At 42.0% G+C, this 13,937-nt stretch overlaps 1 protein-coding gene across 2 annotated transcripts in view; it reads left to right on the forward strand.

The window, feature by feature from the left end:
• The first annotated feature begins 10,369 nt into the window (after positions 1-10,369).
• The window catches only part of Usp12 (ubiquitin specific peptidase 12), a 77,405-nt gene continuing 73,837 nt past the window's right edge, over positions 10,370-13,937 (forward strand). The window contains exon 1 of one of the 2 annotated variants that reach the window (XM_005317050.4): positions 10,370-10,919. In XM_005317050.4, the coding sequence (XP_005317107.1) occupies positions 10,872-10,919 (48 nt within the window). In that variant the 5' untranslated portion in view covers positions 10,370-10,871. The remainder of the gene's footprint in view (positions 10,920-13,937) is intronic. The other variant, XM_040281648.2, reaches the window with a different exon arrangement.

Below are 13,937 nucleotides of genomic sequence, written 5' to 3' on the forward strand. Positions count from 1 at the left end.
TGGACCATTATTAATAGCAAGAATGGCCCTAATCCCAGCTTTAACTGACAGTAGTTGGCAAATATCCTTGTAGAAGTACTTTTATATAAGGTCATGGTGGCTTGTATGTGAGCTTGTGGTCTGGCAGTCTTTTTTTTTTTTTTTTTTTTTTTTTAAGAGAGAGTGAGAGAGAGAGTGAGAGAAAGAGAGAATTTTTTAATATTTATTTTTTAGTTTTCGGGGACACAACATCTTTGTTTGTATGAGGTGCTGAGGATTGAACCCGGCCAATCGCATGCCAGGTGAGCGAGCTACTGCTTGAGCCACATCCCCAGCCCTCTGGCAGTCTTTTGTGATAGTTATTACCATTACAATCATGAGTTAGAACTCTCCCTCCATACCTTTCTAACCTTACTTACTTTTTTTGTTTTGTTTTGTTTTGTGTTGTTAAGGTTGACACAAGTGACTCTATTTAAATTCTGACAACTTTCACATTTCTTTCATATCACAAAGACCTGGATGTGAATAGCTTCCCCATCCTACCTCAAATGAACATTGTTACCCAGCATCCATTTCTTGATTCTTTCTTACAACAGAAAATTTGATGTGCTTGGGTGGCCCTCATCCCCCAAACAGCCTCCTGCCTTGAAGGAGCTGACCCTTCAAGGAAACCCTCTCCTGAATCTTTACCAGTGATATGTTCAGAAATAAATTTCTCTTTCCCTCACTTAAATGTAAACTGCATGAAAATTTGTTCAACTATTTCCCAAGAACTTTGTGCTAGTACCTGTTCCTACTTAATAAAATATTTATAGATTCATTTTGTTTTTCATTCATTTTTAGCAAATATTCAATGAGTGAGTGTCTACTACACGTCAGGAATTCTTCTGAGTATTGGAGATACAAAAAATATGTAAAGCTCAACAAGTCTAGCAGGAGTTGGATACAGTAGTGCATGCTTGTGATCCCAGTGACTCAGGTGGCTGAGGCAAGAGGATCACAAGTTAAACGGAGACCCTGTCTCAAAATAAAAAAATAAAAAGAGCTAAAGGGTGATAGAGCACCCCTGGGCTCAATCCCCAGTATCAGGAAAAAAAAAAGAAAAGTCTAGTAGGGAAGAACATAAGACAAGTAAACAAATGTCTAACAGTGCACTGTCATGAAATTACATATATAAAGGCTGAGGGGACTCAGAAGGTACAAATTGTTTTCCCTGAAGGACATGTCAAAGATTTCTAGAACTTCTAACATTAAAGCATATTGTGAAAGATGAGCAGAGATTTGCCAAGTGAAGAATGGGGCAAATACAGCTTGATCATGTAAGCTCTTTCCCAAACCAAAACACTCTGGAGAGAGAAAAAAACTATTAATAATTATACTGGACAACAGGTAACATACTGTTTTGGGCAAACCAAGTCACATGATCACTCTTGGCAGAATAATATGGAGACAGGTGGAGAAAGGTGGAAACACCTAGGGAGGCCTCCAGTGTGCTGGATTGAGGAGCACGGTGCATAGGAGGAGGGGTGAGGCTGGAGTGGGGGGTGGGGAACTATTCTGGCTGGCAATGGGGACCTGTGGAGGATTTTTGAAGGGAGGGGGCACCATGATCAGATTTGCACTTGGGGACAATAGCTCTGCAGGACTAGAGAGGAGCCCCGGGCAAGAGGCTTGTGTCATGGGTGATGGTGGGTGGATCTCAAGCATTATGAAGGTGAGAATTCAGAGGAAATGCATACACCAGGTCCCCTGAGGTGGAATCTACTGGACTGCAAAGAGAGGGGGGCCTGAAGGGAAGAAAAGAAATAAATGATACTAAAATTTCCAGCATGGTGGCTTCTGCTCCTCTTCCTCTGAGCTGGTGACAAGTAGAGAGTGACTTTAGCTGTTCTGCCGTCTCAGAGAGTTGACAGGGATCAGATGCAGGAAGCTGAATCTTTCAGAAAGGAAGTGGTCAATTCAAAAACTCAGTCACTTAATCGAAGGGGTCAGTCCTGAGGGAAAAGAAGGAGTCAAGGTGTCTGTCAGGGAGCAGGAAGGTCCAGGAGCAAGAAATATGGGAGCAGATGGGCAGGGAAGCAGGTATCTGAAGACTGGGTTTATGTTGATTTACAAACACAGCTCATGTATTTACATGCTCTGCACCTACAGAGCCACAATTCAGAATGAAGCAGGGGTTAGGGACAGATACATGGAAGGATCAGAAAGACGTGGCTCCTAGAAGGGAGAAGTAGACTGAGGTGATAGAAGAAGTGGGTCTATTAGCAAGTCCAAGTACTGGAAGTAATTGGTGTTCTGAGTACCCAGAGGAGGAATAAAACACAGTATAAATTAATAAATTAGCATTCTGTTTGGTCTACAAGTCCCTTGTGAGTTTTTTAAGATTTTATTATTTTTTATAATAGAATTTCATAATACTTATCATTTTATCTAATTGTCAATGTACAAAGTCAGTGGTTTAAAATATATCCTCCATGTTGTGCAACATAACACCCTGAAGTCTCCATCATCCCCAACAGAAATTCTGTACCGATTAAACACGAACTTCCCACTCTATGCTCCCTTCAGCTTCTGGTAACCTGGATTCTACTTTCCATCTTTATAAATTTGATTATTTTAAAAAATTGCTTAATAACTTATTTATTTAGTTATTTATTATGTGGAGCTGAGGATTGAATCCAATGCCTCACACATGCTAGGCAAATGCTCTACCAGTAAGCCACAACCCCAACCCTAAATTTGACTATTTTAGCTCTTTTGTATAAGTGCAATCAAACAGTATTAGTCCTTCTGTGTCTGTCTTATTTTACTTAGCATAATGTTCTCCAGGTTCATTTATCATAGCATGTGCCAGAATGTTATTTCTTTTAAGTACTGAATGGGTAGAACACATTTTGTTTATCCAGTTATCCATCCCTGGACACTTGGGTTGCTTCTACCTTTTGACTATTGTGAAGATTGCTGCTTCAACTATGGTTATACAAATATCTCTTCAATTTTCTGCATTTAATTCTTTTTAAATATACCCTCAAAATGGAATTGCTGGAACATTTGGGTAATTTTATATTTAACATTTTGGGGATCATCATACTGTTTTCCATTGTGGATCATTTTGCATCTCACCAGCAATGTACAAGGATTTCCATTTCTTTTATCCTCACAATTGGTTTTTAAATTATTTTTATTATTATTTCTGTTGTTATTCTATAGCCATCAGAGTAGATCTTTGTGAGTTTTCATCAGAGTTAAGTCTGTCTCCCTTGTAACAAATGTGCTTTTTGATAAAAGAAAAATTGAGTTTCAGGTCTGATGACTGAGAATCTGACTCTGGACCCTTTGACATGTCTGTGAGGCCCACTCTGACCTGGCCTCTCTCTGTGCCATGGGTACACAGCATCAGCAAAATTATTTATGAAGGAGTTTTCACTGATGAGTCCTATTACATTTTTTACATATTATATGTTGGTAAGTCTTTAAGTAGGGCACTGTGATGATAAATGGGAGAGCCGAGAATAGACCCCAAGGAGACTCAATTTAGATCATGTTTCACCATTTTACAAAGTTGTTGGTAGATGTTAGCACCAAATGAGTGAACTGGGTGCAAACTTCATGAATCAGCACAGCCTTTATTCAGCAGTGGAGTCATGCCTCTGATGGACCCACTTTCCTGGTGGAAAATGAGCCATTGGCCAAAGGAGGAGTCTGTGCTTACATAGGTTACACTGAGAAGTGACTTAATTATTGACAGAGCACGTCAGTTTGGGCACTCAGGAAACATGTTTGTGAGAATTCGAGATTTTTTTTTACTGGGCAACATTTTTACTTGGGGAAGAATGGAGAGTCTGGGGTCAGCGTTCAGTACTTACCTCTTCCCTTGAGGAAGCCTGACAATCATGAGGTGAACAGACCTTCTTCACCCCATGCTGCCACAGGGCCAAAGCAAAAGGGCCAAGTAATCTGAAACCTCTGAATCTGTGAGCTAAAGTAAATCTTTCCCCCTTATAAGTTGATTATCTCAGGAATTTTGTTGTGATGATGGAAAGCTAATATAGGCTTTAACTTTTAAATGCTTTACTTTTTTAATAAAAGTAATACATTTTCGATATGAAATTTTAAACAAAAATGAAAAAACAAAAAAGGGAATACCTAACCTCTATAATTCTACACTCCAGAGGTAATCATCATTAACAGTAAAACTCATAACCCTCCAAATTTCAGGTGTAAAATTATACCTATTATCTTACATGTTATCTTGAATATTGCAGAGAGGAGTGGCTATGTGTACATGTGTCTCAGTCTGCAGCAGGTGAGTTGGACAAGCAGCCCTGGAATTGAGCTGAGGGGATTTTACCTGAAAGTTCTATTAAAAACAAACAAACAGCAAACAAAAAAACTGGTATAATCTATCATTTGTGTTTTCACAAAGTTTGTGCCAGAAAGCAGATATAACTGCTCCTGTGTGTAACTGAAGTTTTTTTTTTTAAAGTAATTTCAGAGAAAATTGGGAAAGACTAAAGCAAATTCTCCTAAAAACAAAACCATAATCAAGAAAAGGTTAAGATGAGAAGTGTTTATAGGACAAGTGCTCTTCCTCTGTTGAGAAAAAGGCAGACACAGGGCTGCTCTGTGTTCAGGTGGTGGGCGTGTGATCATAGGATCTTTAGATGGACTAGTGATCACTGAATCTCTTTTCTGATTGGATCTTGAGGATGAAGCACTAAAAGCATGAGGATAAAGAGAAATTTCTGGGTGCACTTCCTTTCTTCCCACCTTTCACTTCCCCCATGACTTCTTCCTTTTGGCAGCATAAGAAAAAATAACCCATGACTAACTCTTTTAGAGGAGGCAGATCAATGCTTGCTCCTGATTCCTGTGTAAAGAGACCGCAGTCTTTCTTTACTAGGAGAATCAGAGCCAACGAGGGCAGAAGATTAGAACACTATGAGTCCTAAAGAAGGAATACTCCTGTCCAAGTTCACGTTCAACTTAGGTAGAGGGAAATCAGATATAAACTAGGTTCACACAAATAAGATATACTCAAAAAGAAAAAATTATATTCAAAAAGCTTCCAGTAGTAATTTTAAAGTATTGTCATCCAAATATAGTTTTTAATTTTCAAAAATATTCCATTTACCTAATCTTTAAAAGAGTTATACATTCACATGTATGGTTCAAAATTCAAAAAGTATAAGAAAGAATCCAGTAAAAACTCTTCTTTACATCTTGTCTCCTAGTTTACCCACTCCCACAATCTTGATTCCAGGAAATCAGCATCTGGAACATCTCGTGTATCTGAAAGTGTTTTCTGTCTGCTAACTATATTTTGGAAGTTTTGTTTTTGTTTGGAATCTGTATGCTTTTCTATTTCAGTAGAGTATTTTAAAAGAAAAAAAAAAAAAAAGAGAGAGCCATGACTATTTCTCACAACTGAGGATGGAGCTTGAACATTTTAGGAAACCCCAAGGTAGTACACTGCTCCTCATGAGTTGCCCTAGGTAGGCAGATGAAGGTCAAGTGGCCAGGAGGCCTTGTGAGTATTGACATGAAATCTCAATATGAAATGCCGGTAAAATCTACAACACGAATGCCAAACATAAGGTTCAACTCTGCTGAAGCATATAGAAAAAAATTTTATTTGCTCTGGAGTTGGACATACTTACAGCGTAGGTGTTTATCAATTTTGACTTCATTCAGTAACAAGTATTGATTGAGCATTTGATATTCTTTCCCAGACTTCAGGCACAGAGCTGTGTAAACAAAAAGACAAGCTCCCAGTTCTCATGAGGTTGCACTTAGGAAGGGGACCAGGCAAACAGGCCAGGCTGGATGTCTACCAGGCTAGTGGGAGAGTGTTCCAGGAAGAAGGAACAGGCAGTATAAAGGCTCATCTTGCTGATATTTGAAGAATAGTAGATGAGAGGAGAGGGGTATGCAGTAGAGGTGGAGGGAGAGAGAGGAGGGAGAGGGCTGGGAGTGTTCTCAGTGGCAGAATACTTACCTAGTATATGTAGGCCCTGGGTTCCATGCCCAGCACTAGTAAAATGGAAAAAAGGAGGCAGGGGAGGTGGTTATGGTGGGTAAGATGCTCTAGGATGTGGTAGTATTTTTGATGATCTAAAATTTTAGAAAAAAATTACTATCTTCTCTGAACCCTTTCATAAGTCATCACACAGTATTATGACTGTAAATCACACAACTGACTCTCATCTAATTGAATTTCTCTCAACTGACTAAATAGCTTGACTCTTTCAGGAAACCCCCAAGGTGTCACAGGACCCTTCCAAGTTGTGTACTCATCATCTCTTTTCAACTAATTGACAAAGTTTTGAAGGTAGGACTCTTGTTCCTTAAGAGTCTGCCACAAAGCCTTCATGTATCAGAGACACTCAGCAGCTATTAGAGTAAATAAATATAATTCTAATTTACATTGCTGAATGATTGAGGCCCCCAAGAATTGAGTTTGTGGTCAAGATTATCAACCTGTTTTGGCTTTCTCTCTCTTCCTCTCTTGTAACAGTGCCTAATTTTTTTTTTTCAGAGTGCCTAATGAAAGCATTTGAAAAGGTCAAATCTAAGGTCAGCCACTTTTGTGGTACTGGAGCTTGAACCCAGCAGTGCACTGCCAATGAGCTACATCCCCAACCCTTTTTGAGATCACTAGCCTTGAGCTAGTGCACCATCATATCTAGCAAATTCAGCCACTTTTGAACCTGTTCTAGATAGTTGAAATGACTGCATTATCTTTATCAGTATCTTTTTGGTCTCCTTTAGGCAGACTTTGCTTAGTGAGGAGGTAAATAACAGAGAGAATATTCTAGTTTATTTTTATGCTCATGAGAAACAAGGTTATCTCCACAGTGATAGACCTATTGCTTTGGCATCTTTTTGAAATTCTCTGCAATGTTTAATCTCAGCAAATCGCAAGACTAGACTCCAGATTGTTATAAAAAACAAAATACAAGGAAAGAGTTTGAAGATAGGCAAATTCCTCCACTTATTACTGGTGGATATGACAGTGGAGACCCAGAGACCATAATCTTTGCTTGTGTGGCTGTGGATCAGATTGTCCTCTTGATTTTCCACACTTAGGTCCATACACTTCATGAAAGACACCCTGTGATACTGCCAAAGACATCCTACACTCCTTAAAGTCTGGGTTCTGGCAGGTAGCTTTCTTTCTTCTGGAAAATCACAAGATCCCCCTCTCCACCATTCATCCTGTTCTTTCATATTATGAAGCTGTCCTCATCCAATTGGTCTTGCAGGCAGAGATAATTTTCCCCTCTTTCAGAGCTGACAGTACTTGGTTCTTCTTTTTCTCCATTTTCTCTTTGTGCTACTGGGAATTGAACTGAAGGATACTCTACCAGTTATCTTCAGCTCTTTTTATTTTTTATTTTGAGACAGCGTCTCACCAAGTTGCTTAGGACCTTACTAAATTGCTGAGGCTGGTCTTGAACTTGCAATCATCGTATCTCAGCCTCTGGAGTTGCTGGGATATTATAAAAATTGAGGGACAGGTCTGAAGGTAGATAAAATGGCTCTTAGTTCACTGTCCATAAAAATAATCTATCCGAGTGGAGTGGATGGTGTTCTTCCTGGGGGCACAGATTTCTCTATTCATCAGTAGATGATCAGTAGGTATTTTTAAACCACATTTTAGTTTTAGTGTTAACTACGGTATGAAAGAGGGTCCTTGACCTTCCTTTAGGTGAACTATGAGACTCTGGTGTTTTTATTATTTTTGCACTGGCGGGGATTGAATTCTGGACTTTATACATGCTAAGCATGTGCTTTAAGGCTGAACTATACCTCAGTACCCACCCCTGCCCTTTTCTTCTCTTTTTCATATTTTATTTCTTTGTTTCTTTTTATTTATTTTTGTAATACTGGGGGGTTGAATCCAGGGGTGCTATACCACTGAGTTATGTTCTATGTTTTTTGTTATTTTTGTTTTGGGACAGTCTCAAGACCAGATTGCCCAGGCTGTCCTCGAATGTGTGATCCTGCTCTTCAATTTCCAAGGTGCTGGAATTACAGGTTTGTGCTACTATGTCCGGCCCAGCTCTGTTCTTTTAAATCTGTGTTTAAATAATGACAAAATTTGGGGCTTACTGGCTATATGCCATCCTGTCTAGCCTGTGTGAGGCATATATCTCTTGTGCAGATGACTTGACTTTACTTGTCTTAACTAAGATAGCCTTAAAAAGTAACTAACTAGCCTGGCATGGTGGTATCCACCATCCTAGTGACTCAGGTGGCTGAGGTATGAAAATTGCAAGTTCCAGGCTAGTCTCAGTGCTTAAGTGAGACCCTTAGCAACTTCGTAAGAACATGTCTCAAAATAAAAAATAAAAAGAACTCGAATGTAGCTCATTGGTAGAGCTTCTATGAGTTCAATCTCCAGCATGACCCCTACCTGCCAAAAATAAAATGAAATACAATAAAATGTTACTAAATTGATTTAAACCAATGCAAAAAAGTACTGCTGTTTTGATATTTGCTGGATGGCTAGATGATATTAGTGCAATAAAGAAGGTTGATTCATTCAATTCTCAAGAGGCAGGGTAGAGAAGGGAAGAGCCTATGAGTTATACAGTTGGAGTATCTGGGTATAGATCCTGGCCCTGTATTCTTGGGCAGTGCAATGATGAATGTCATACTCCTTTGTATATAACAAGAGCATGAAATGATAGATCTAAGGTCATCTTTTGGGTTACATTTATGTATCTAAGAGATTGATTAGGAACCTGGCAAATGGCAGGTGCTCTGAAGGAGCAAACTGGCAATGTGAAGAGTGTATTTGCCCTCCCTGACTTTTAAAATGTGGACTTTGCCCATTCAAAGCTTTGCACTTTGCACTAGTGTCAGGCACTATTCTAAACATGTCTCCATGATTTATCCTCTAACACAATTGTTACCCTTCTTTTCCAGATGAGGAAATAGAGACAAAGAAATATCTACTTGAGTATATTTTCTAGATAAAGCCTGATGTAAATACTAAAGGAGTCAGTGAAGAGCATAGAAACACTGGGACCAAGCCCAGGTAGGCTATAGAAATCTTAGATGTAAAAGTCCTTGTTCAAATAGGAGGAAGACAAGAATGAGAAAGAATCTAGTTGGGTAAAGCTTGTGAATCTAGAGAAGAAAACAAGGAGCAAGCACTCTATTGACCTGAAAGTACAGTGGTGAAAACTAGAGAACTAGCTTACTGGCTTGGTTTCAGGGGTAAAGAAGGAGGGCCCCAGGCTTCCAGGCTTCTATGGGGGGAGGAACCTGGAGGACCAGGCAGCATCATGTGACTTCACTATATTTAATCTGTATTTTTTCCTCAGCCAAGATTATAATGGAATCACTATGGAAACAGCATTCATGTATGAGAAATCTATTTGTCACCCAAATTTTGTTTGAATATTTTGTTTTTTTGAATGCTTTGAACCTATGAGGTGAGGCATACCTGGTTTTGTCTGAATTAGACCCTCAAATCCATATAAATGGGGGAATCCACGGGCTGGGACCGTACCTCAGTGGTAAAGCGCTTGTCTTGCAGGTGTGAGGCACTAGGTTAAATTCTCAGCACCACATATAAATAAATAAAGGTCCATCAATAATGACCACAAAAAAGCGTTGGGGGGGGCAGGAAAGCACTCCACCACTAGTTCATTAGTCAAAAAATGTTTCTAATATAGTGGCTTATGAAGTTACTCTACTATTTTGCAAATAGAAAAAAAGGATGAGCTGCTAGACATGAAAAACAAGGTGCAATGATGAATTTTGTAAAAGAGAAAACAAACTGCATCTACTAGCTAACATTGCTTAGGTATTTCTCATAGGAGCCTCTCATCTCTAGTAACATCGTTATCAGCGCTGGTTAAGATTTTTTCTTACTTTGCAGCTATTTTAAATTTATGACCAGCAGGCAGGCAGGAATGCAGGATTCATCCTCCCCCTCCAATCCCATTACTTTTCTACTTCGAAAATGTAAACATACATACATTATTGTTTGGCTCTTCCTTTTCATTCGATTACTCTTTTTCTAAGTTTGGGGGATCTAATTCAGATGGTTCACCCAAATTATGTAAAAGGAAAGAAACCAAGTGTTTGGGACATTTCCCCTCACCCCACCCAGAATTATCCAGGTCATGGTCTCTGTTCTTTGTTTCGGGAGCAGGGTCTCCTAGCTCACGGCAGGGTGCTGCAAGTCAGTTCTTTGCAGGGTTTCCCCTAGTCGCAGCCACCTGTACTCAGCAGCTCAACGCGCCTACCCCCAAAACCCCTCCAACAGCCAGAGCTCTGCGGGAGCGGAGACTTTAGGACCGCGCAGCGGGCGGGACTGAGCCAATGCCCATCCTCGGCACCGCCCCCGACACGCAAAGGGGTGGGGCCGGGCCAGAGTTCCGCCGCTCGCGCACCCAGGCCTGGGAGGCGGGCGCCGAGCAGTGGGCGGGGTCGTACGCTGGCCAGGGAGGGGCTGGAGTTTTGTGGCTGCAGCTACAGAACCGCGGAGGCGGGCACCGACGGGCGGGTTGGGCAGTGCTGCCGTGCAGCGCAACTGCCGGGCTTTAGGGCCTCCGCGGAGCCCGCTTCCCGGCGCGCTGGGCGGGGTGTGCGGCGAGCGGCTTCGCGGGCAGGCGCGGGCCCGGAGGCAGCGGCTGCGCCCTGCGCCGGGGCGGAGCCGGGGGCGGGCGGCCGGCAGGCGGGGGCTAGGGCCGAGGCCGAGAGTGCCTGAGCGCCGGCGGCTACGACGGCAGCGGAGGCCCAGCAGGCTCTGTGCGTGGGTCCGCGGCGGCTCGGGGTCCGCCCGCGGGTTGCGGTGCGAGCGGGGGGCCCGGCTGCCCTCCTCCCCCGCCCGCCGCCGCCGCTGTGATTGGGTGGAAGATGGCGCTGGGCGGATGGAAATCCTAATGACAGTCTCCAAATTCGCTTCCATCTGTACCATGGTAGGTGCGGCGGGAGGGCGGCGGGGGTGGCGCGGAGCCCTCGCTCCGGCGGCGGACGACCCGGGTTCTTGACACTCGGGGCGCTGCCTGAAGGGCCTAGCGCGGGGGCGGTTGGACTGCGCGCCGCGGGCGGCGCGGGGGATGAGCGGCCCGCGCAGCGGGGGAGGGGAGGGGAGGCGGCCGGGGCGGCTCGCGCGTGGCCAAGAGGGGAGACCATGCTGGACGTGGCGGGGGCCGGCTCTGGCCTTTGGGAGCTCCGGGCCAAACCGCTCGAGCCTTCCCGCGGCGCACCAGCCTGCGGGGCGCGGGGTGTGTGCGCGCCCGTCGGAGCGCGGCCGTGGGCCGGGGTCGCTGGAGAAGGGACGCCGAGCTGCGCGTCTCCATTTCCGTCTGGCCGAGCGCCCCGCGGGGAGCTGCCCCTGGCGGGTGTGGGGGTCTGCGGGCAGGAAGGAAAGGTCTCATTCCTACCCGGGGAGGGGACGGAAGTCAAGTGCAGATTTCCTCCACGCGCCTCTGGCTAGGCGGAGCCCCCGACCCCATGCTGGGGGGAAGGGGGTGTGTGAGAAGGTGGAAACTTTTAGTGCCGTTGAAATTTTCTCTATTTTCTACTCTCCGAAAGGAACGAGCTCTCGGATTTCCAACTTGTGTCCAGGTGGCAGTCTTGTCATTGGAAATCCACGTTAATCTTGAAAAGCAGCGTTAGCTTTCCTGTCATTTGTTTATTTGACTACACCAGACTCCTATGTGTGAGGGACTGACTGTAAGGGCAATTGTATTGTTTTATTTAGGACTTTTAAACAGACTTTTGGGGGAAAGTATTAATGCTCCTTAAAAGTTCCGAATTAAGCAAAGTGTGGGTGGATTTAAAACTTGTTTTTGTGCTTGGCCAGACGGTCACTGTTTTCCATACGTGACAGATTCCTTTCATTAGATCTTTTATGTAGGGATTGTAATTTGAGTCATCACCAGCAAAAAGTTATTCTTTGCAATGTGGGCCTGGTGTTATGTTTCTAAGATTTCCGAAATCATTTTCATCTCTCTTCACCCTGTTTCATATAGGAGATCCCCAAGCAGTTTTCCATCAGAGGGTGGTACATTTTATATATTTAAGGAGTGGTGATTCAGATCGCAAAAGTGTGCTAAAAGCTGATTGTCTACGACATGCTATGGAACAATATTAAAAATGGCTGAAATCAGGTGGGCTTAAAATCTACAGTATTAAAGAAGAATGAATCATTGAGAATCCATTTCCCCATGTGGATGATTGTTCTTTCTCACAATTTACATTTTAGGAAAGCATTGGTATTAAGGGGACTCTACTAAAATAATTTCTCAGAATTGGGCTAATTATTTTTAGAAATGGTAGTTATTATTGATTTCGAAACAGATGTAATGATTAAATCTTTTAACAGTGATACTTTTGCCAGATTGCTGGGCTACACAGACTTTGTGGGGCATAGTTCATTGTCAAAGTCTAGGGCTTTAGGAGTGGTGATATTCTTTACTATTAATTCACTTACACAAAGATATGAAGTATTCCCACAAAATGGCACAGACTACTGATGCAGAGGTGGTTAAGGCAGTTTCTGCTCTTACTGTTTACATTCTAGTTGAAGGAGACAAACAATATTTAAATATGTTAATAAATATAATCAGATTAGAACATGGAAGCACAGAGAGATTTGCCAATGCCACACACTGAATAAGTGGGATTCTCATCTCAAGGATGTCAGACTGAAGCTCTTTCTAGGGCTTCCACTCAGGTGAATTAATTAATTGCTTGCAGTGTGTATTTTGTCATTGGCAATACCGAATTGTCTGTGCCTGGTCAAATGAGATCATTCCAAAGATACTATTAAAATTGGTTATATCCTTTCATATTTAAATAAATTCTAATGCACTTCCAGAATATGGCTAAATATCTCAAGGTAATTTGAAGTGTTATTTTCTAAAGAAAATTGCCATCCCGTCTTCTAAGAATTACAAAGTCAAGAAAAGCAAAGATAATTACTCTGTTCTTTTGTAGATGCTCTGTGCTAGGCTTGGAACACTTCCCATCCTTAGCTGGCCAGTTTGTACCTGTCTTTTTGATCAGGTTGTGTTACCTGAATAATTCTCTCTCTATTTATCTGCCTCTGTAGTTTCACAGTATCTTTTGTAATTTCATACTTAATCCTATAGTTTTTTTTGCTTCTTTCTATTATTATTATTGTTGTTATTATTGTTTTTTTTTAAAGGGAGAGAATTTTTTTAATATTTATTTTTTTAGTTTTCGGCAGATACAACATCTTTGTTTGTATGTGGTGCTGAGGATCGAACCCGGGCCTCATGCATGCCAGGCGATTGGGCTACATCCCCAGCCCTGTTATTATTATTATTGTTATTATTATTATTTTGAGATGGGTCTCACTGTGTTCCCCAGACCTGACTTGACCTTGTGAACTCAAGTGATCTTCTCACTTCAATCTTCTGTGTAGCTGGAACTATAGGTGTGTGCCACCATGCCTGGCTTCTTATCTCTTAGATTGTTAGGGTTTTAAAGTAAAGGACTGTCATTTCTTTCTGCAATTTGATCAGGAGCACTGCCTTTTGCATATAAGAAAAAAAATTCTCCAAATCCTTTATTTCACTTTTTGACATCCAAAAGTGAATGATTAGTAGGGGTAAGATTGAGTCAGCATGTGGAATAGAGAAGAGAGGCTGGGCTTAACAAAATTATACTTTTCAGAGAGTCAGCAGCTGTGAAAACATTTAGGGTGAGTTGAAATTTAATTCTATAAATATCAAAGTTTACATAATTTATTCATTTGTCCAAATAAGGTGTAGGGCATGTCTACAATAAATACCTTAATTGGATAAGGTAACTTAAAAATAAATGTCTATCTGGCTGTGGTGGTGCACCCTGTAATCCCAGTGATTGTGGAAGAAGCTCAGGAGAATTGCAAATTGGACACCAGCAATTTATCTGGGCAATTTCTTGAGACCCTGTCTCAAAATAAGAAGCTCCATGGTAGAGCG

The sequence above is a fragment of the Ictidomys tridecemlineatus genome, chromosome 6, assembly GCF_052094955.1.
Source record: "Ictidomys tridecemlineatus isolate mIctTri1 chromosome 6, mIctTri1.hap1, whole genome shotgun sequence".
Classification (NCBI taxonomy): domain Eukaryota; kingdom Metazoa; phylum Chordata; class Mammalia; order Rodentia; family Sciuridae; genus Ictidomys; species Ictidomys tridecemlineatus.